This window comes from Phalaenopsis equestris, unplaced genomic scaffold, assembly GCF_001263595.1.
Source record: "Phalaenopsis equestris unplaced genomic scaffold, ASM126359v1 Scaffold000002, whole genome shotgun sequence".
Taxonomy (NCBI): Eukaryota; Viridiplantae; Streptophyta; class Magnoliopsida; order Asparagales; family Orchidaceae; genus Phalaenopsis; species Phalaenopsis equestris.
The window spans coordinates 43605833-43629671 of NW_018164444.1; the positions used below are offsets into that span (position 1 = coordinate 43605833).

Below are 23839 nucleotides of genomic sequence, written 5' to 3' on the forward strand. Positions count from 1 at the left end.
CACAGGCAATCCCTCTTACGGCTTATGGTTTGGCGTGGGTCCTCTTCCATGTATAGATTTGACGGTATCCTTCAATGTTTGTTATCTTGGAATTTTTTGTTTCTCTGTGAAATTTGTTTCAACAATTATTGGTTTTGGTTGTTGGTCAAGAGCTCTGAACTTTTTTTTCGGTTAGATTGATGAATTTCTTTGAAACACTGCATGGCATGCATGATTACATGGTGGAAAAACTATTTCCTTTTGTATGCCTTATTCGTACTGGATTTTCGTGAAGCCTACTGTCTGTGCAACTGAGAAATGCTTTGAGAAAATTATTTAACTTCAAAGAGTTTGTTTTAACTGAGAAATGATATTTAACTTCAAAGAGTTTGTTTTAACTGCGTGTGCAACTGAAAAATGCTTTGAGAAAATAATTTTCGTGAACCCTACTGTTAGTGATCATGATCAATAACATGTTGGTATCACCCTCATTGTCTATACGTGAAAGTGCCAAAATTTATACATAGTTAAATTCATTTAAATTCAGGCAAGTTTTATAGGTGTGAAAGCTGAGATGAATTCATTTAAATTCAGGTTATATGTGAAAGCTAGGATGAATATTAACAGTTAAATTCATTTCAGTTGCTTTGGGTTTGTATTGGTTTTCTGCTTCTGTTGTATCAATCATCAATTATATTGTCCATACAGTTCTATTGCAAAAATCATTACTTAACAGGGGCATAATCCATACAATTCTATTGCAAAAATCATTACTTAACAGGGGCATAACGATCATTTATCTAAAAACAACGACAAATTAGTTGTTATGCATAAGCTCTCACAAACAGTCAGCCAGCTTATTAAAACAATTTGTAGATTATCAGATTGTTTGGATAATCTGCAAATAAACATATTATAAATAATCAACAGATGCCCCAAACAGATCCTAAGTGTGATAACTGCCAAAAAAATTAATATTAATTTTTTTCAAAAGAAAAAAAATTGTAACGATCATTGCAACTTCTTAAATAACAACTTATTCTGCAACAAATTCACAGTTACTTCTTCAAATAATTGTAATTTCCCCAAATAGATCTTACATAGGAATTGAACATTACGTATATAAATGACCTTTCTAAAATCTATTTTGATAAATTTTCTTTAAAGTTCTGGATTACAAATCCTTTCACCTTTTACTTCGTCCAAGGCTAACTCTTGTTTGGAACAGGAGTCTTTCTTTCCTGTCGAGGAATATCCCCCTTGCTCCTCGTACTGTCCCCAGGTTTTCCCTCGGACTCTATTCCGATTGAAATAGGTTGAGAGGTGCAGCTAGCTTCCCCTTGATTTTACAATCCTATGAAGGAGGTCCCATTGAGAGTCACCGCTTGCGCTCTATTAATCGTTGGCTTGCCCAACAAATCATTGGAATTTGGGATACTAGGAGTCCAAAGAGGATCCTCCTCGATTTCCTCCGAAAAAATCTAGAATGCAGCACCATAAGTTCTTCTCAGTCTGAAACTAACGGCAGTTATAATAATTGGACTAATTCCTCGTCTTTGACATCCCCCTCGGCTGATGCAAGCGGATGTGGACAATCTCTACCTCTTTCTGACGGAGGATGGCCAAATTTTCCCTGCAGTTTCTTCAAAGCCTCACTCTCCACTACAACTTTCTCTCTAGCCACCTCCCGATTGTCAAAGAAAATCCACAATCCCTTAGTCATAATGTCAGTACCATCTGGTCTGATCATGCATTCGACAACCTTGAGATCAAGCTAATGAAACAAGTAGAGTCGTCGACCCTCGATCAACGACCCATGAGCTCGGAAGTGTCTGGGCAAAGATTTCGCTCTCTTTATCTTCTATTCCATTGGAAGAACACAAATCCCCCAATGGCTTTTGCAAGAAGCGATCCAAAGATTCATTTTCCAATTTTTTATGTTGTTCTCAAGGCCCAACAACTGAACTTTGGCACTAACAACAAATCGGGCGTAACCGCCTTCAACAATCCTAGCCATAAATAAGTGATTAAATAATTTGATTGTCTAGGGAATCTTCATCCTCCAAGAAAAAAGGATAAAGCTCATGATAATAACCACCGAGTTTGGGAGAGTCTTAGCAGGGATAACCCTCATACCGGTTGAAAATTGACCGCAACTCCCTGCATAATGGAAGTCGAAGATCCTGTTTGAATTGGTCCTTGTAAAAGAACAAGTTGACACCGAACAGATCAGTGGCTTGCTCGTGATTGGCCACTGGTCGAAGTAGAGTCGAGGGATCAAGGACGTAGAGATTTTGGATCTTCTTTACATCAGCTGTAGAGAGGAAAAAAACTTCAACGACAGGAATCAAGCCAAATATCTCTTGAGAAAATCCATGTGCCATCAGGGAAGGATAAAGGAGATTAAATGAAGTATTAGGAAAGGATGAAGAAGAAAAGACGATAGGGTTACAAGGAAGAAGGAGAAGGTAGACATGACTGTTTATAACATGATCGCTATATGATGGGAAAATCAAACATGGTATTCGAGGTAAAAAAGTTAATCATGACTGAAAATAAAATTTTTATTTATTTACGTTCAAATTCAGATTACATAAAACCTCTCAAAAAATTATTATGAGGGGAAGAACCTCATCAGTCAATTGCCAACAACTTCACCCGAGATAAACCTCTAACGAAGCAATCTCTCATACAAACTAACCACCTAGCCTAAAACACTCGGTTCTATCGGGCCCTACTTGAACGGGAGGGGTCCCTCTAACAGTCGACAACTCCAAACAAAGGCTCGTCATCTCTTCTCAAACGACGAACATCTCCCTCATAAAAGCTGAAAACTCTTCACGCAAGACAATAATCTCCCCCTTCATTCAATCCATCCTCATCATGATCGTTGCCATCCCTTGATCGTCATTCCCTCAAGCGTGTCTCATAGCACGAACAATTTGCTCCTCCATCTCCGTGAGGCAGTGCCCTAAGGAATCAGAAGTTGCGTGGAGTCCCTCAAGCGTCTACTCCTCCCTCACCGAACTGGGAGTGCCTCGATGGTCCAACTACTGTCTCTCGCTGCAAGGCTAGTTACCTTAGCCCTACCTCTAATCCACGACAACTACATCCTCCACAGGATCAACATCAAAATATAATGAAAATCGTTAGGACCTCTATGGATGCATAAAAAAGGGAATAAAAAATTTAATATTGTTGAGTTAGAATCCCATACCAACAATTCAATTCCATTCAGACGTGGTGATAGAGATTGCAGTCTCACCAATTTTTACATGTTCTCCGCTCGTGAGAGGAAGATCGCCCCTCGAAGACTGAGGTGGGAACTCGCCTATAGCCACCGTCTTGACCTTCTCAGCCCGACCTTTTGGTGGCTCATAATTGGTTGAAAGAGTGCTTTCATCCCTTTTGCAAGATCTTCCACTGTGATCATGTGCCCATCCAAAGGGACGCTTGACTGACCTTCAAATTGTCCATGACTTGTTCCTGCTGCAACCCCACGAGAGAGTAAGAGGACCTAATGTGATCCTTGTGAGTGTGAACTTTTGATTTTCTCGTTGCTTTTTTCTTGCTTGTTTATCCAATAGGAGTCTCCTTGGTCGGCTTTCGTTTTACGTCTAGCTTTTGGGCCTTAGCTTGAATGCCTCTAAGGGTTCTGAGGAGCGCGCCCCTATCAACGCCAAAGGCTCCCTCATTGGACATCATTATGGGCTCAAGTGGAGGAAATATATCAGGCAAGGCATAAGAAGGAGAAATCACGCCCAACAACTACCTCTCCATGACCTAATTTATAATAGCCTAGGTAAGAAAATCCATGAAAGCCTTTTATTAAGCAATTGCATCGCAAAAAAAATTGATTTGTGCCTTTATCTTTGCATTAATTAAATATTCTTATTCGCAGAACGACTTTCAAGAAACAAGAAATTGATGAACTTAATATGCATACGAAAATATGTTAGCATAACTCTCAAGGCAATCCAATGGTCCAGTGAAAGGACAACGAATGGAGGATTAACCGATCAATCACAAATGGGGGATTAGCCGATTGGTCGACAATCCCAGGTTAGAAAAGTTCCCCAAAAGCAGACCTAAGAATCGATTCATTTGAAGATATGGTGACCAACCCATAGCAAACCGATCGAACGAAGATGTAACGAGCCCCGAGACAAATCAAGAAATCGTTGGCAATCATCGATCGCCAGGTCACATACTGATCCAATGATCCCACTCGTCATTTAATATATTTGATATATGTAATGTACTAAAAGAATTCCCTCAGAAACTAATGAAAAGAGGGCAACCATATAATTCCAACATTCTTAACCCTGTCTATGAATATGTCATTTTCCAATAAAAGGTCACACTTTCTACTATTCATTATTGTCTTTCTTCATTCTCTTTCTCTGTGTAATGGTCTATTCTTTAGGCGTGTTTCCCAGACATCCTTGAATTCAACATTTACAATATAAATTGTTTATTTACAAGTTCAATCAATAACAAAAGGATGCAAATTAATCAATATTAGAATTGAGTCATTCTTTAAAAACCCAAACGAGTGAAAATAATATTAGGATTGGATTGAATTGTCTAATGAATAGCTCAGAATTGAATGGATGCAACAATTGATTTAATTCCATTTTTTAAATCATTGTAATTAGTTTAAAATAAATTCAATAAATAAATAAATAAATATATATAAATCGCAAAAGATAAGAAATTGAAAAAGAAAAAATCAAAACCAAAGTGTACAGATTTTCAAGAAATGGCCATGAATCAACATAACATATGCTCTCATAGAATGGAACCAACAAACTAAATGCCATAAATTACACCACACAAGTAATACTTTAACTAAATGATAAAATTGCATGCATCTTACCACATACATATCCAATTATATATTTTCTCTCTTTTGCATTTTCGAAGACACATTCATTGGTTGCGCTGAATGGGTCAACTCGGTGGTGCTGTCTAGCGACAAACGACCAAATTTATGATGAAGCGGCAACTCAAAATCATCGTCACAGAGCTCCTTAACACGGCCACCGTCAACAATTTCGTATTGTTGTTGGCGGCGCATCTTCTCAATAAAAGTTATTTCTAACCATCTAATATATAGGTGATGCCTCTCCTCTGTCCATGCCTCTTCCTCCTCCTTTGATTCCATCAACAATTGTATGCTTCTCATGCCAAGCAGGACTTGTTTAAATAAGTGATATATATATTCAAGTATACCAACACATAGGTGGGCCCACATACTATGATGGGGTTGGCAACATGTAGGTTGGACAAAATGACACCTTGCCTATTTTATGATTATTTAATTAAAAAAAATAAAAAAGGTAATATATAAGTAAATAGATAATAATACTTTATATTAAACAAAAATATCTTATTTTCTAAAATTGAATATAAAAATGTCAAATTCAACATTTCCCCCCGCGATCTACTCCAATTGATTATTCTACCTGCCACAGTTAATCACGAGAATATGCGCCAACATATCGCTCGGCTGCTCGCTTTCTAGTGACGGCGAGGGGAAGAAAGAAGCAGCTCGAGGTGGAGGAGCAGAGAAGACTCGTCTCCTCTCTCGTACTTCTCTTCGGAACAAGGCGAAGGGGGGAACCCTAACCCTGACCTAAAAACGGATCATCACTGATCATATCGACCGACTCTTTGGATCCGAGGTGCAATGGCGTCCCAGGAGGCGATCAAGCAGTTTACTGCGCTGATTGACGAAGGTATGGGAATTTTTGTTCGATTTCGTTTATTTGCTGGCGAATTTTGTTGGAAGTTGACTGGATGGATGGATGTTTGCCCTTATTTTGCGGGGTGTTTTGTTTTTTTGCAGTGAACGAGCAGCAAAGGAGCACGTTCCAGGTTCGGGATCTGGGCCAGATCTGTGCATTGTTTCTGCTTATCTTGTGAGCTTTGTTGATTGTTGTTTCTGAGTGGGTGTTTTGGTTTTGTGGAGCTGGATAGCTTGATTGGCGTTTGATTAGTTCTGATGCTTGAGGTTTTTTAAGATTTCGGTTGAGTGCATGTGCTGCATTAGTTGATCTGCTAAGTTTTTTGGTTGATTGAACTATTTGTGATCTTTTTTCGGGTTGGGTTGGAGCATTTGTTATTTTTGGCGTGGTTTTGGAATTGATGGTTTTGTTTAATGCGGTTTATTCGGCTTTGTGATCTGTTTTATTTATATTTTGTATGGTGGAATTCTGGTGGGAGGGGTATTGAATACATTAACCGGGAAATGACTTGGACTTCATGTTTGAACATGATTGAGTTTGTTTTCTTCTGCTAGACGAGTACAGAGCATTTGATTCTGGTTATGTGGCGTGTCAGCTGGGTGCCGTGTTAAAGTTGCTTTAAATTGTTATTGTGTGTACTCTACTGGCAAATGGTCTTCTGGAAAGCTATCTGAGTGGATTAGTGGAGCTAAAGCTAGCTAGTGCTTATTTGAGCTGTTAGCATATACCTCATGGAAAGCCTTAGTTGCACTTGAAAGCTTTTGATCTTGCTATTGCGCATTAAATTTGCTTCACACAATTCTGATGAACTGTTCTTAATGGCCAAATTCGTCATCAATTTCTCTTTGTAGTATTAGTGTCCAGTGTCTAAAGAAAGAAGTCAACTAATGAGAGTAATTCTAAAAGTCTAGAACTAGATCAAATTAAATTTGAAGCATAAAAAGCTTGTGCAAGCTCTATTTATGATTGTTAGAGAATAATAACTAAGCTAGTTTTTAACTGCTCAATCTTCTAATTTGGAAATCTAAGGTCATCATTATCTCTGGTACTAAAATGAGAAATTAATCAAATTATAATAATACTTTTAAAATAATAATAAACTATTCATTGGAAAATGATGTGATGTTTGGCTGCTACCATATCCTATATGTGATGGATAAATGTAGGTGATGGAGCAATTTAGTTCATGTGGCATCACTAGGTGGTGTCTCCTAATGATTGTAGTGTTTTTTTAACATCTATATAACGTTTTAGTCATAGTTATTATTTGTAACATAAAATATTGTCACTTGTGTGTCCATTGAGCTTGAATTAACGTAATCTATTAGTTTGGTTAGATTGCATTGGCTTAACCTTTGGTTTAGTTAGTTCAAAGAAGCCTATTCACAAGGAATTGGGCTAAGGATGGCGGTTAAAGTCAGCTCTTCTAGCTTAATGGAGAGCGTTTTGGATAACTTTATCGTTGTTTTGAATTGATGACATCACTCAATGAAAGTAAAGATTCTGAGGGGCTTTGATAACATTGATTTGAAGAATATAGAACGGAGGAAGAATTAAATTCAAGACAAATGATTAGTGAATGCCTGCTAATGAGGGAAGGCTGACCATAGGGTTCACTCCCCAGAGAGAGAGGGATGGAGGAAGGGAGGGAGGCTACGTGGTTATGGTAATGTAGTAACGAATGCTATTGTAATAAAAATACATGGTACAGAAAAAGCTGTCTTTTTTATCATGTCACGATTTATGTGAAATATAAATACCCATGATATAATAATTCCAATGACTACAGCCACAATAAATGATATCAATTAGGACATTAAATATAATTAAACTGACTCAAAAAATAGCTAAGACTAATGTATAAAGTAGGCATTTCACAATAAGTAGAGACTGTGAAGAACTCTCTTTGAACTTTTTGCTTAAGATGAATACAATAACTCTTTTTTTATACAAAAGAGCATATTGAAAATATATCTTCTATTTATGCCATTGAAACTATCACAAAAAGATCAAAATGTTTTATGCTTAGAAATGTATTAGCCATTTGCTAAACCCCCCTAATTTCGAAACTACAAGGAATCACACGAAAATCATTATCAAGCCAAATCCGTGATGTAGCTGAGCCCTGTATCATGTGTAGTTGGCCCATGAAATGCAACTATCTCTGATTCTCTCATAGTTTATTAGATGACGTGTAACCAACCTGCTGGAGTCTATTTATTTGATTGGAGGGTGATCTATGGGGAAAACCCTTTTATTTCGCCAATTTTTTTCTTTCAGTATATTCTGAAATCATTGGAGATCAATTGATGAACTTTATGACCAAACTTCCATACTCTGTACTCCCATGATGACAGGAGAACAACACTGAAGTGGCCAAGTGTGATTCTCTTAATGAAATGCCCTGTCATTCCCTAAGGAAATGGTACAGTCTACCCAGGTTTTAAGCAATAATGAATTAAATAATTGGTTTGACTTGTGCTGGCAAATTGAAAGGCTTCCATGCTAATTAGGTGCAGAAATTCTTTCCTTGTAAGTATTACATTTCATGACGAGTATCTTGTTCCCTTCAATTGCAGAACATGCATCAGGGATGTCCATCTGATACTATAGTTCGGTTTCTGAAGGCAAGGGATTGGAATGTTCCAAAAGCACATAAGATGGTAGGCTTAACTCCTGTTAACTGTGAATTATTATCCTCTAGATGCATGGTAATCAAAATGTCTTCTTATTTATTTGTTTCTCATTTGCATTGCAGCTGATGGATTGCTTAAATTGGAGATTGCAAAATGAAATTGACAAGATTTTGTCTGTGAGGAGCCCAACGCTTTAACTTGATGCCATTAAATACATTTGTTCTGCTGAAGATTTTTTTATTTAATCTTGAAAAATATCTATTAACTACTATTTTCTCCCTTTAACTGAATTATGAAGTTGGCAGCTATTGTCTTATTTGGCAGCAAGTTCTCTTTGAAATTGCACTCATAGGTGTTGCAATGGAAGTTTCTTTAGTTTCAGATATACATATAATAATTATGTTGATAATTAATTTTAAATAAAATAAATAAGAACACAAAAAGGCCAATGACCAAACGAACTTGCATTGCATTCAAAGACTTTTGTCACTTCATTGTACTCTGCATACAAAAATTAGGTCTTATTTTTATAGCTTGAATTTTTAAAATAAAATGTCAAAGATACAAAGAACTCTTTAAAATGAATTTTTGTGGAGAGCAAGAGTGAACAAATATCACCATAATTCTATTAGTAAATTAATTAATTTAAAAAGGTGCCACTGGTTTATGTCAATTTTGTTTAATAATTGCTTATGGCTTATGTTACACGTCTTTTCAGAAACCTATACTTCCAGTTGACTTATATAGAGCAGTGCGAGATTCACAGCTTCTAGGATTATCAGGATACTCCAAGCAGGTATGCATTCTTTTTTGGGACTTTCATTGCTGTTCTTCTATAATAAGGGAGGAAGCTTAATCGTTCAGTTCACAGCATCATAAGCGTAATTAAGTTTCTTTGTAAGCTAGCAACAGGCTTTTATTTTCCTTCGTGAGATAAATCTTTAGCGAGATCTAATTTGGAAGGTTTACAATCTTAACTAGAAGCTGGCATTTATCCTTTTTTTATTTTCACTGACTTTTAGGGCCTTCCTATCTTTGCAATTGGTGTTGGACAAAGCTCATTTGATAAAGCATCGGTATGGATTTTACTCTATAAACTGTCTTTAACTTTGCAACTGTTTTTTCCTCCCCACCTCATGTAGAGTTGCCTAACTCTTAACATCTGATGGCTATAATAGCCTGAGCTTCTTTTTTGAAGTTTACTTTTGTCTTGATGGTTTGTTGGTAATGTAGGATATCTTAGGATTTAGGTTAGTGGTGGTTTGTCATGGTAATGTAGGATATCTTAGGATTTTTGTTGGTAATGTAGGATATCTTAGGATTTAGGTTTCACTAATGTAAATTTTTGATGAGTTGCTTGAAGAAATACAAAATTACACTTCACTATTTCCAGTTTTCATTTTAAGCACAGATCAATCTCTAAGAACATTTCATTTATTCTAATGATATGTAAAAGTTGTCAGAATTTGAAATTCCATGAGAAATGTGTTAAAAAAAACAAATATTAAAAGTCCACAGCAGTCAGGATCCACAAAGTAAAAATGGGATTCAGTATGTATTAAAAATGTGAACATCACACTGATTGATCACAAAATTGTTTAGAAGAGAAAACTATGATAGAAATCACCAATTAGAAAATCCAGTTCCTTATGTCTGTAAAAGGAATACCATTCCACTGATGTCGTCACAGACCTACAAAATACTAAAAAGTCTAGATCCAATAGCGTACAAATTAGTTTGTGAGGAAGTAGAATATTTTTTCAATAATTCATTGTAAATTGCATTTCTTCGAGGTTCTATTTATGATCTAAAAGGATCCAAAATGAATAGCTTCTTAAAATCTTCCAAGAAAAAGCTTAAAATTGGTATATTTAATTCAATCAATGCCAAATACCAATGTTTCAATATTCCCTTTCAAATCCTTGTCTATGACAACCACTCACGGTTTCCAGCTATAGTAGTGATCATAAGAAGAGGCGAATTGATATCGGTTAGCCCAAAAAGACAAAAAAAGACGAAATTTATTGTTGGAATTCAGAATATATCACAACAAGGGTTCATAAAATTGGAAATAAAATAACACAAATACAAACGAGACCCTCGGGCAAGGGCCAAGGTGACAATAGACATGGGGGTGGTTCGAGAGGCTACGATAGCAGGTTGGTGGAGGGCAGGGAAAACGCGGCGTCACTCGGTGGTTGAAAGGGATTGATGGTAGTGAAGGAGGGTGTAGGTGAGGTTAGCGACAACAAGGATGGGTGCAAAAGGGCTGATGATAGTGGGTTTAGGCGCATGGAAGACTCGCGGCAGCAGGAAGTGGGCTCGACAACAATTAGGGACAGGTTCGGGAAGGATGGCAGCAGTGGGTTTAGGCATAAGGGAAGGCTGGTGGCAACAGGAAAGAGGGAGTACGACGAGGGATTGAGGAGATGACGACCATCTCGGAACAGGATACAACTAGAGTACCATTGTCCTTGGATGCAACCCTAGCAAGTGAGGAAACGTCTGACGGCGGGAACTTTGAAATCAGAAAGAGAAAAACTGAATCGTAAACAATAGTAACATATATTTATCATAGGAGAAAAAGGGGGAGGCGGAAAAGGCGACAGTTCTCGCCCATTAGAGTGTCGATTTATCTAGCCTCTTTGCTGGACCAACACAATCATGTTTAATTGGTTGGTCTAGCCCCCTAGCTCGACGTCAGTCTCATGAGATTGGAGGAGCTTCAACTTCATTCATTGAAGCTTTTGGGTCCTCGTAGTTTGGTGTCAAGTCTGCGACATTGAACATAGCAGAAATATTGTAGTCTCTTGTCAGGTAGATCTTGTAAGCGTTATCAGTCAACTTTCAGATTATTTTGAAAGGTCCATCTGCTCGAGGCTTGAGTTTTCTGAATGCTCATGCCAGGAATCTTTCTTTCTTCAGTCGAATCCACACTAGGTCCCTTTCTTGAAAAGTCATCTGGACTTGTTTGCGTATGCTTGGTATTTGCGGTGATCGAATCCACACTAGGTCCCTTTCTTGAAAAGTCACATTCTTTCTGGACTTGTTTGCGTATGCTTGGTATTTGCGGTGATGGTAGCGATTTCCTTCCCGACATCCTCATAGAGCTTCTGATTTTCATGCAATCCTTCTCAGCATCCTCGCTAATTTTTTATGTCGGCAGGAGGGGTACTAATTCAAGTGGAGTGAGGGGGTGCATCTTGTAGTCCGAATCAACCAGAGCACCATTTGTCCTCGAATACAATCCTAGTGATGGAGGTAACGTCTGGCGGCTGAAACTCTGAAAATAGAAAGAGCAAAATTGAACCCTAAACAATAATGTCATATAGAAATTAGTGGGGGAGGGAGACGACAGTTTCCGCCCATTAGAGTGTTGGCTGGTTCAGCCTCCCTTACGGACCGACAAAATCATGTTGGACCAGTCGGTCCAACCACCCCAGCTTTGCTTCACAATCTGAGTGTCGCAAAAGTAAAAGTTGTAGAAGAAATTATTGTATAAACAAACTTTGGACACTCATACTTTACAATCCATGCCACAATCGTGTGTATCACATATGGAAGGAATCTAGTAGCAATCAAATGTCTTCTAGTTACAAGAGATGTGAAGTTCATTTGCACTAAACGATAGTGTCGCCTGAGGAAAATAGTGGAAGAAGTCAACTTATCGCTTCATAATGTTGGAGAACGTTAAGAGTGTTCTAGCCATAGGAAGTTGAGACTGAAAACCATTTGCCCGACATGATGGTTGAAACTATAAATTATACCTAACAAAGTAATCAAAATATTGGAGAGCATATTTTTTCTTATAGACATTAACATCACAGACATGTTATATTCAAAAGAAAAATTTTAAATGCAAGGTATGAAATAAAATAACGCAACTTAAAATAATGATGTGCTTACCTAACATTCAAATCCTGCATTTCCAATGAGTGCACACCTTCAAATTTTCATCAAACTTGGCCAGCATAGAAAAAATTAATTTAAATAAATCAAGCATTGATATTTGCCAAGTAAGGGTATAATTGTTGTACTTTTGGTAAAATAATCCATGAATCATCACAAGTTGGTTCGCCATGTTGATATGTGTGATATTTTTGACATCCAACATTAATAATAAACACAATCTTATCATTTATTATTGCTTTCAAATTCAAGACGAGTAGATTTGTCTAGGAATGTGTTAGGCGTAGTTTCACTAGGGAATAGAAAGAGAAAAATCCATGCCATTACTAATAGGTGCATTAAATAAACTTAGATCGGTTGCATTAAAGATTAGATTGATATTAGTGATTTGTAGAATTTCTAATTTATAAGCATTCATCCCAATATGTTATAAGACTTTATATGGTCGCTTGTTTACAATCGTTCAATATGTGGCATGTTTGAAGAGTTGATTCAGTGCTTTTTGCAAAAAATCGCAATGAGACTTATGCATCATTGTCCCAAGTTGAGGCAAGCCTTGCCTCAATTTTTTGAGGTGTTTGCCATTTTTCTTTTTACAAAAGCTAAAAAATAATGCCCATATACCCTACCTACTTACTCTCATGCTTCACACACTTGGCAACAAGAAATAAACAAAAAAGATATCTATAATTTTTTTATTTAATGTTTTAACCATTAATATAGTAATTATTTTAAAATTTAATTAATTTTTTATTGAATATTGTTGATTAAGAAAAAGAAAAATGATTAAGATTAAAAATGAGTGGGAGAGCATGAATACAACTGAGGATGTGAGGATGTGGGAGAGAACACAATTCTTTATGTTGATAATTTTAATAAAGATATTGAATTGTGAGAGTGATGAGGATTGTTGAATTTAATTTTTTTAATATTGATGGCATGTTTTATTCTTACTTAAGGGGAGGGGTTGTACGAGTGTGTGTGAGAGAGAGAGGCTTATGTTGAACTTTTTTTGGTTGTTATGTTATTATGTTATTTGTGTTTTATTATTTTACTTTAGTGACATTGTTTATGTTAATTTGTTATTTGTACTTACATGATTTGATATATGATGTTAATGTGTTATCATAATACTTCTTTTAAGCATTTTTTTTTTTTAATTTGTGTCTTATATCTCATTTTATGGACAAAAAATCTCTCAATATCCAATTACACAATTTTAAATATTGGTATGATCTTATCTTTATTGCAATCAATTTCCTAAAATGACATTAAATAGTAAGATTTTGCATTATTTATTATTTTTATATTCTTCATTATTGAGGATATTTTACTTTTTGGGGATAATTACATACAGACCACCCAAAACATTAATATTTGCAAAGTAACCGCCCAGTTAATTTTTTTGAACTACTGAACCGATGTATTTACGGGAGCCACGGTAAAACTATTAAGAATTCGATAAAAATGAAAAATATGGGTTGGGTTTTTACCATGAACTTTGGTATTTGAGTGAAAGTTTGAAAAATGGATGAAAGAGGTATATGGGTTGGGTTTTTAACCATGAATTTTGATATTTGAGTGAAAGTTTGAAAAATGGATGAAAGAGGATGATTGATTTGTAAATAACAAGTTTGGGGTGGTCTGCTTGTGATTTCTTCTATTTTTTTATTATTTTGTTCCCTTGTGTGCGTGAGTGGTTGTATATTTGTGTGTGTGTGTATATAGATATAGATATAGATATATACTTTTACTAGATAATAATTCAATTAATATATTCATTTTTTTTCCACTTCTTTTTATCAAAGTAGTAGGATCCTTTGAATTTTTTTTAATTGTCGCATGTAACTTTCCATTGCCCTTATTACTTATTGTGCTTACCGGCCTATGTGCGTGCGACCCTTTTACACACTTCATACACATGCTATCTAAACCCTTGACTCGTCTCTGTTCCCCATCTCTAATTACTATGACTTAAATCTCATTATTGTTTATTGCCGTGCTTGTAGCAAATGTTGGCTCTGTCTTTCCCACTATTGACTTTTCTTCATTACGACCTCACATGTGACTACACATCACTTCATTTTTTAGGACCCACATCGCATCCTCATCAATGATGATATCTCATATTTGTTCTCGTCAATCACAATAGCTATAAGATGCCATATACATCACTAACCTCTAAAAACAATGAACCTCATTCTCATGTTGTCGCACTTATCATTTCGTCAGACATTACCTATAACTAATCTCCATTGTCGACCAAAAGGCACGTGACCTTTATTGTTTCTAACAAGATTTGTTCATCTATCTATGCTTTCTACCAACAATTGTCATTGTCTTTATTCTTATTATGTATATGCTCTATAAGTACTCTTCATTGATGCTCTCTATTGATGCTCCTTTTTTAAGGATCTTATTTGTAGTTTATCTACCATATATCGTCTTGATGACTTTTTGCATTTGGTGCGTACAATTTCTCGTCCAAATATGTTCTTGCTTTTGTGATGCTTAGAACTTCTAGCCGACAAAGCCATTGACTACTTAAGTTGATATTACTTTCAAACTCATATTTAAATCTTCTATGCTACCTTAAGTTTACAAACGAGTGTTATAGTATCTCAATTATCATGTGTAGTTTTTATTTATTGTGATAATTTGTATGATTGAACATTGCTATATATATTATTATTGAGTATTTTCTCTTTAATTGTTCTCTTCTCTTATATTTTGATACATACATGTTTTTACTCATGACGATTTAGTATAGCTATTGTCTTTTCCAACTATGCCCATTCTATTATGTTATTAGAGTAATAGGATCATTTGATATTTTTTTTTTAACTTTGTTGTGCTTTATTTTGTGTACTAGTGATCTTGCCTACCATTCTTACTATTTTGTATGTTTGTTGAACTCCTATGAATGTCGTTCTAGCCTATGGGCCTTTTTCACTCCCCCCATTAAGGATGTGAATGAGTGGAGCTTGAGTGAGCTCAGGCTTAGCTTGTGTTTGGCTCTTTCGAAATCGGCTCGTGAATAGTGTGTCCATGTTCAGCTCAAAATTAGCTCGTTTAAATTAATTAGAAAAATAGATGTATGGTATTGGATTCGAATCTGTGTCATTCTTAAGTAATAAAAGATGCATAACCACATGATCACACGAGCTATGGTAATATAAATTTAGATTTAAGTATACATGATTTCCTTATTTCAAACTAAAAAGAGCCGAACACGATTCAAATATGAGTTACATAATGAGCCGAACATTAGCTTCTCACGAACAACAAACTTTTTTTATAGCCCTACCCCCCATGCACATAAGTACAATCTTTTCGTTCTCTAGCGGAGACTAAAACAGTGGCTTTTTTCCCTCACTATATCAAGCCCTCCATCGGCGCTCTTTGTTTCTACTTATCATTGACACTATTGATAACTTTGTCAATGATTTTGGATCCTATCCTTGTTTTTTTTTTTTGCATGGATATCTGTGTCAACTATTTCAGTCTAATTCACACTATCTTCTTGATATATTGTTCACTTTATTAAGACACAATTTTTAGACAACATAACATTTGCCTATTTATTCAAGCTGATTACTACTTAAAAATTCAGATCAACATCTTCTTTTTTGTCTCGAGTTTGTGGGAGAGTGTTATCATATCTATATTATTGCAAATGATAACTATTTATAGTAAGAATGTGTAATATTTATTATTATTATTATACTTTCTTATTGAAGATATTCGTCTTTGTTGTTCTTGTCTCTTTGAATAAATGGGAGTATATGTGCTTCTATTAAGAAGACAATTTAGTAAAGATGTAACACGTTCTGATTCTCTCTCTTGTAAGTATATGTGCTTCTATTAAGAAGACAATTTAATAAAGATGTAACACGTTCTGATTCTCTCTCTTGTAATGGGCCTTTTAATTTTTGTTATTTAATTCATTTTTTATTTAGTTTGGCCTCATTTTTTTAGTATTCATGCTATGGTGGTTGTCATAAATTTGAAATTGATTGCCATCAAATCATTTTCAGAGTGAATAAATTGGAAAGGAATGTAGTTATTAATTACTTATATGATATTATGGTAAGTGTTATTTACAAAATTTTAATATTTGGGGAATATGTTATTGTTTTTTATGAAAAATGAAATTAAAAATTTTTTGGTTGGTATGAAATTCATCACTTTGTATCAAGTGTGAAGGTTGAAGGAGAAAAATTGTGCCTAATCGATCCATTTCAATGTTAATATAATCCATCTTCTCTAGTAGTTCTTTTTTTTTTCTTTTTTCTTTTTTTTGTGTACAAATCAAAGAGACTCTCTCTCTTCGTTTTTCTATCATCACGTTCTTCACATATCAAGCTATCATCTTCCTTGGCATGCATCAAGAGGCCTCCACAATATGTAAGGCATAAATGAGTGGCGCAACTATGTTGAAATTATTAAAAATACGTTTGATGGAGAGTTGAGTAATATGAAAAGTAGTTTTAAATTGATTGGATCATTTTCAATTATAGTTGGATTACTTCAAGAATCAACATTGAATCCTTTTTTTATTTATTTATTATAGAGATGTGTATAAGTTAATTCAAAGTGAGGCATCTTGATGTATACTTTTTTGAATATTGTTTTGATGGATGATTCAACCACTAAGACAAGTGAAAAGTCAAAACTAATGGAGAAAAAAATTCAGAAGTCAAGGGATTCCATTAATTCAAACAGATATTGAGCATATAATCTATAATTTTAGTAGGCATAATAGTAACAATTATCAATCAATATCATTAGTAGATAAACTGGTACTTATTAGGCGTGATGGGATTCGAGTACCTTGGATCGATTATGCAGAAGAATTGGGACAGCTTAGAATTTAAATTTTAGAATTACGATTGGGTGGCTAAAACAGTGAAGTTTCTTGGAAGTATCATGTGATAAGAGAATACCATAGAGATTTGTGAGTTTAGTTCCATGAAACTGCAATTAGGTCAGTGCTATCTATAAGTGTTCAAGTGTTGAGATATAATAAAATATTTTATAAGTTAGGTGTAGCAAAAGAAGAATGTTAGATTGATGATGGGACAAAATTTGGAAAAATATATTAAGAAATGATTATTTTATAGGAACTGTTGAATTGATTAAATATTAGGTATTTAAAACTAAACTTAGGTGGTTTAGCACCTTCATTGAAAGGTGGAAACTGCACTAATTAAACAACCTGATAAAATTTGTTTAAAGGATTAGAAAGAGGCAGAAGTTCTAAATTGATCTAAGAAGCATTTATTTAATATCTCAGGCAGCACTTAATAATGGTGCATGAAAATTAGGATTTATGAAGCTAACCTCAAAAACTTGGGATAAATGATAATGATTTATCACAAATGTATTTTAGCTGTATAACTAGTTTTGATTCGTTTTGGTGACCGGTACCTTTATTACATTTTTTTTTCTCTTCTTCTAAACTGTCATTTTATTTCCATTTTAGGTTCATTGCTATGTGCAATCACACATCCAGATCAATGAATACCGAGATCGTGTGATTTTGGTGAGTATCTCTTTGTGTTTATCTTTGAAATTGGTCCAGATGCTCCAATCATCTGTTTATTTTTTTGTCCATCTCTTGCAGCCTAATGCCACAAAGAAGCATGGGAGGCATATTGGAACTTGCATAAAAATTTTGGATATGACTGGACTGAAACTTTCGGCATTGAGCCAAATTAAGGTTTTGAAATTGTTTGTTTTTCACATTTTTTGCGAACCATACATATCTGGTCCATGTTTGTCAATTTAAATAAATATGTAATAATTATTAACTTCATGCATTTATTTATGTGTGTATTTCAGTATCTTCTTTTTTATAGTGCTTGCTTGGCAAGCCTGGCATGAGCAGAAATCTTTACATATCTAAACATCTAAAATATTGATATTTATATTTATAAGACTTTGGTGTCGTAACCTCTGCATGAGGTGTATTTATCTTTTCAAAAGTTAGTAATTGTGGTATTTTTGACGTGATATCAAAGTTTTGAGTGTTATGTATCTACAATAAAGTTTAGGTGTTTGATATGTAAATACACAAGAATTGTGTGGTATGCATGTAAATGCCCCTATTTTTTAGGCGATTTTCATGCATATCGCATTATTCTTATACTAATAACGCTTTAGTATACTATCAAATCAAAATATGTGTGTGAAAGTTATGCTTCGCTTTAGAAAAATAATGTTAGGGCTTTCTTTTGTGTGAAATTTAGTGTTTTGGTGTGATATTAAGTAAATATTAAAGTTTAGCTGTTAAATATGTAAATGCATAAAAAATATGTTGTTTATGCAAATCCATTATTGATCTAAATATTTACTGCTTTTGCATATCCTACATCTGCAATCTTTATCTAATTTTTTTCTTCTTTTGATGTGATTTAGTTAATGACCATCATATCAACAGTTGATGACCTGAACTACCCAGAGAAGACGGATACCTATTACATCGTCAATGCTCCATATGTTTTTTCATCGTGCTGGAAGGTAGATCTGCAATTATGAAATTCATTAAATTTATTCGTAAGCTCTAATAATAAAACTTTGAGCAGCAGTTTCCGAACCTTTATATATGTTTTCTTCAATTAGCAACACTGCTTTTTATTTATTTATTACTTGAATCGGTTTTTCCCAAACTTCGTCGTTATAAGGCTACGTCAATTATAATATTTGCAAATGTTTTTGCAGGTTGTAAAACCTCTTTTGCAATCTAACTTTGTTATAAGGCTACGTCAATTATAATATTTACAAATGTTTTTGCAGGTTGTAAAACCTCTTTTGCAAGAACGGACAAGAAAAAAGGTGCAAGTATTGCAAGGCTGTGGTAGGGATGAGTTATTGAAGGTATGAAATTCAAACTTTGTTCTGGTCCAAACATTTGCAGTGCATTCTAAATCTAACTTAAGATTGACTTTTGTCCACCATGTAGTACAAATCAATGAGATGTAATTTTTAGTGGCACGCAAGTGAAAGAAGCGCTCTGACACCTTAAAACTGAGCTGTTTTATGTGCTTTAATAACCAAATTCAGTATTTTAAATTAACTATCAAACTTCATGTGTCAGATATGTCATTACTTAAGAATTGTGTTATGTATGTAAATTTTCCAATTTTCTATTATTACAAGTTCCGAACCAAAATTTTGTCAGGATATACTAATCTAATTTGCTTGTGTTTATTATTATTATTATTTTATTGTGTATAGATTATGGATTACTCTTCGCTCCCACACTTTTGTCGAAGAGAAGGCTCGGGTTCAGGGTCTTCGCGATACTCGGTATCGGCCGACTCCGACAGTTGCTTCTCCTTAGACCATCCCTTCCACCAACAACTATACAATTACATCAAGCAGCAGGCGCGCGGCCATCTGCCCGCCCAACCACCCGCCAAACAGGGCTCGTTCCATGTAAGTCTCCCAGACCCCGACCCGGATGGCGTAAAGATTGCGGAAACCATCGAGTCCGAGTTAATCAAATTGGAGGACCAGAAAACGGCTGACAATGCGAGTAAGCTCTCTAATTCCATTAATGGCCTCAAAATTTACAGCGAATAAATGATTCATGTATTTATAGTAATTGCCTCTATTACACCTTAAAATGCATCAAATTATGCTTTTATTACTTTTATATCCTGCTGCACTCCACAAAGAAGTTTGGTAAAAATATGATTTTATCAGATGACTGGGTAGGCTGAGGATTTGTGGGAGTGAATTTGAGGTCTCTTAATAGTTCTCAGCTGTAGACATACGAGGGGAAGGGGATGTAAATGATTTCATGTTGTTGTAATTTAGTTATTACATGATATAATGTAAGAACTTATGGTATTATGATTCAAGTAATATTACTTGGTTCTCTCCTTTTTTTTATTTTTTTCTCAATATATTAATGAAATTTTTATTGATTTGAAGTTTTTATGATTGATGGCTTTTAAAAGATTTCTGATCGAATTTAATTGAACAAAAACTTGGAAAAGAAGCATTACTTACATGCATACCATTTATTTCCTATGTATTTACAGATCTAGCACCCTAAACTTCAACTTTTACATGTATGCCACATTAACTTATGCATTACAAGATATATTTTGCTTGCTTTTACATGTATGACACATTAACTTATGCATTACAAGATATATTTTGCTTTTTTTTTAAAAATTAATTTAGTGGCATATTTTTTTTTTTTTTTGCTATATAAAAGATTTGAGTGACACAAATGTAAAAAAAAAAAATTTGGGCTTTTACATAAATACAACCCTTGTGTATTTACATATCTAGCAAAAATTTTACTTTTTTTTACATTTATATCCACCCAAAATCTTTTTTTGTGTTTGTACATTCACATCACGTAAAAAATGCGGCATTTTAACTACTAAAAAGTGGCATATATGTAAAACAATTAAAGTTCAGGTGTTAGATACATAAATACATAAGAATTGAGTGGTATGTATGTAAATGCCTCAAAAAATGAATAATGAAGGCAGATCTAGAAATAATTTATGACTATTCAAAGAGTTCTGATCAGTTCAGGAGTACAAAAATAACAGTAATAGAATATCTGTAGCCAATCCAGCATTCAATAAAAGCAATATAAATATACACAGCGAAAAGGATTTATACAACAAGTGGCTGGCATTATGACCCCTTAACACCAAACATCATAAGAAAACAAGCAAAAACACAATTGTCTAAAGCCTGGGAACAAAGAAGAACATGTCATGAAGCCTATCATTTGTAGGAGAGTTACCTCCATAAACCAACAGTCCTTTCTCCCCTCCAATCTCTGTGGCGGAGAAGGCACACCAGCCTCGCCGACCTGGACTTTCGCCGCCATCACAAACCCTAATCCAAGCACAAGTCTCGGTGTCAAGTACATATACCTCTCCGGCAAACTTCCCGGCACCAAGATGCCCCAAGTCACTGGGATCAATCTCTCCCCCATGAATGAAAACGTACTTCCCAATACTAACGGTCGAAAACACACTCCTTGGGCTCGGTTTTTCGTCGCCCCTAGTTTCGATTGTCGACCATTCTTTGTTCGTGAGATCGAATGAGTGCACATCATCAAGCTCTTCGCCTGAGAATCCATACACAACCCACACCTTCCCTGAAGACACGGCCAGCCCCGGACCCCCTCGAGGCCGACACCTCTCCCCTGGTGATGGGAATTGTATCCATTCATGACCCTCGGTGTCATATGCCCATAGATCATTAAGCCGGCCGGCATTTCCACATCCGCCGAATATGTAAATGCGGCGGTTGTCGGCGGTCATCGAATGGTAGCTGCGGTGGGGAGGACCCATTTCGTTCGAGGACAGCAACGACCATTGGTTCGTGCGGGTGTCGAATGAGAGGAGCTCATTGAGCTCCTTGTGATCTGCATCACGGCCGCCAAAGACATAGATGATGTTGCCAACAGCAGTCATAGTGACGCCCACTCGAGGCAAAGGGATGTCGCCAGAAACCTCGGGGCTGGACCAGACATGCTGGCCGAGGTCGAATACGTGCAGCTTGTTATCGACGGGGACGCGAGGTGTGATCTCGCCCCCGAAGACATATGCTTTGTTTCTAACTACAGCAACGGCATGGGAGCTTCTTGCGCCCGGTGACTCTCCCTTCTGCTCTAGCTGTTCAACAAATAGAAGAGGTAGCTGATCCAACTTTTATCTTAAAAACCTTTACCGTGCTGGTTAAGCATGTAAGGAACTTATTTTCCAGCATTACAGCGTTTCAAATCCATGGGAAATAAGTAAATTGTTGGTAGGAAGATTGGTAAAATACTTTGGATTAATGTTAAGAAATTTGCAGGGATGCCACAACAATAATAAAGTTGGAGTTGTATATTAGAGAAAACTGGTGATAAAAGCGATGTTGGTGGCAGCTTGAGTTGTATATTAGAGAAAACTGGTGATAAAAGCGAAGCAGAATGAAGAGCAGGTTTTGGAGGTTGGGAGAAACCGAAGAGAGAATAATTACAAGGGGTGTTTACGTAAATACCACACAAAGTCCATTATGTATTTACATACCAAATACCTAAACATTCATGTTGCATGCCACTCAAATCATTAAAAATACACCTTTTCATGTGCAAGTTTATGGTATCAAGGTATTATAAGAGTAAATAAATATCAAACTTTGGGTGTTAGATATGTAAGTACATAAAAAATGTGTGGTATGGGCGTAAATTTCCATGATCACCATACACACATCAGATTATCTACAAGAACTAAAAAAAAATTATAAAAAAAAATAAAATAAATAATCAAAGATATCCCTATAATTTATGGATTATGTTCATTTTAATATCAATATTTTTAATGTATTCAATTTAGTTACTCTAACCAATCATATCTGAATCAACTTAGGGTTAGATTGGGTGACTGCGGCTTTTTTAAAAGGTACAACAGAAGAATCAACTTCTTTAAAAAACATAGAAATTATAAATATATATATATTTTTTCAAAAACAATAGATAGCAGAAATTTCTGGTGAACAATTTGGAAAAAAAACAGCTTCACACCATAGAAATTTCTAGAAAATAGTTCCCCAAAGGAAACTGTGGTGACGCTCTGAAACACTTAGTATATAGAAAGCTATCCTAAATAGACCCCTAATCCTATCTATGATTTTCTCATTTGCTTAGATGGAAATTGGTAGAAGGGAGCTCTTCATGTGGACATCTTTACATATTAATTTGAGCTGGCATTAAACTTTGAGATTGATCCTAAAAATGTTCTAATGAAAAGCTTTTATATATAAGATTGATGCAAGATATACAGGACTAGTCAAATAAGAGTGTAGAGTAGGATGTTAAGGTATAAAATAGAATAATTGAAGCACATTAAATAACCATAATTATTAATTAATACTATATTATTAAATTTGGTAAATCTTGTAAATCCTGTTAAATTATCTGACAATTTATATCAGGTTTTAGCTCGAACAAAATATACTTTGCTCATGTAATTCTTGATTGAAAAAATTCTGAGTTTAGTTGCATCCGGTCAAATTGTTTATGAAGTTATTTCAAAATTCAAGTATATGCTACTGTAAGTAGCATTTAAATTAGTTCAAATATAGAATTTTGATAGTAATTATTGATTACTTGATGATGAATTGTTAAGGCATTATTTAACTTTGCACAATTTTCTATTATTTCTAATAACGTTAATCATTAATTAGTTCTTTTTATGTATAAATCGGCATAAGAAAAGTTTTAAATAATTCTTAATTAATAATCTATAAAGCTAATTCAATAATAGTTTTGGGGGCAAATTATATAAAATAATATCAATTTAATAAAGTTAGTTACTCTTTAGCCTATATCAATTCTAATTAGTTTGATTAAATTATAATTATAATTAGATAACAACAATTAATCATTAATAATATTATTTTAAGTTAATCAGAATGTAACTTGCAAGAGAAGACTTCAAACGAGTTCCCTCATCTGTCTCCCTTCCCCACAAGCCTCATATTTGATAAATACTCTAAAATAAACAAACTCCATAATCTATATATATATATATATATATA

The 23839-nt window shown here is 34.9% G+C and overlaps 2 protein-coding genes across 6 annotated transcripts in view; one reads left to right on the forward strand and one right to left on the reverse strand.

The window, feature by feature from the left end:
* Positions 1–5434: 5434 nt before the first annotated feature.
* On the forward strand, positions 5435–20175 carry LOC110018094 (phosphatidylinositol/phosphatidylcholine transfer protein SFH9-like). Of its 3 annotated transcripts, XM_020715333.1 has the most exons (11): positions 5435–5720; positions 5831–5859; positions 8309–8392; positions 8488–8541; positions 9084–9161; positions 9388–9441; positions 17760–17819; positions 17901–17996; positions 18695–18796; positions 19073–19153; positions 19514–20175. In XM_020715333.1, the coding sequence occupies exons 1-11, from the start codon at positions 5672–5674 to the stop codon at positions 19859–19861; spliced, it is 1035 nt and encodes a 344-aa protein (XP_020570992.1). In that variant the 5' UTR covers positions 5435–5671; the 3' UTR covers positions 19862–20175. The 3 variants fall into 3 exon arrangements, with proteins under 3 accessions (XP_020570992.1, XP_020570994.1, XP_020570993.1); XM_020715335.1 differs by lacking the exon at positions 5435–5720 and having other exon boundaries at positions 5845–5903; XM_020715334.1 differs by lacking the exons at positions 5435–5720; positions 5831–5859 and adding an exon at positions 8105–8154.
* Positions 20176–20816: 641 nt separating this feature from the next.
* The window catches only part of LOC110018093 (nitrile-specifier protein 5), a 7253-nt gene continuing 4230 nt past the window's right edge, over positions 20817–23839 (reverse strand). For all 3 annotated transcript variants that reach the window (XM_020715331.1, XM_020715332.1, XM_020715329.1), the window contains one exon: positions 20817–21930. In XM_020715331.1, the coding sequence (XP_020570990.1) occupies positions 20992–21930 (939 nt within the window). In that variant the 3' untranslated portion in view covers positions 20817–20991. The remainder of the gene's footprint in view (positions 21931–23839) is intronic.

What these genes read in the sequence shown, in the direction of transcription:
- LOC110018094 (XM_020715333.1), top strand. Translation starts at nt 5,672, where the DNA reads ATGGCGTCCCAGGAGGCGATCAAGCAGTTTACTGCGCTGATTGACGAA. An exon ending in ACCGAGATCGTGTGATTTTG is followed by an intron (nt 17,820 to 17,900) that starts GTGAGTATCTCT and finishes CATCTCTTGCAG; the next exon opens with CCTAATGCCACAAAGAAGCA. An exon ending in TTTTTTCATCGTGCTGGAAG is followed by an intron (nt 18,797 to 19,072) that starts GTAGATCTGCAA and finishes ATGTTTTTGCAG; the next exon opens with GTTGTAAAACCTCTTTTGCA.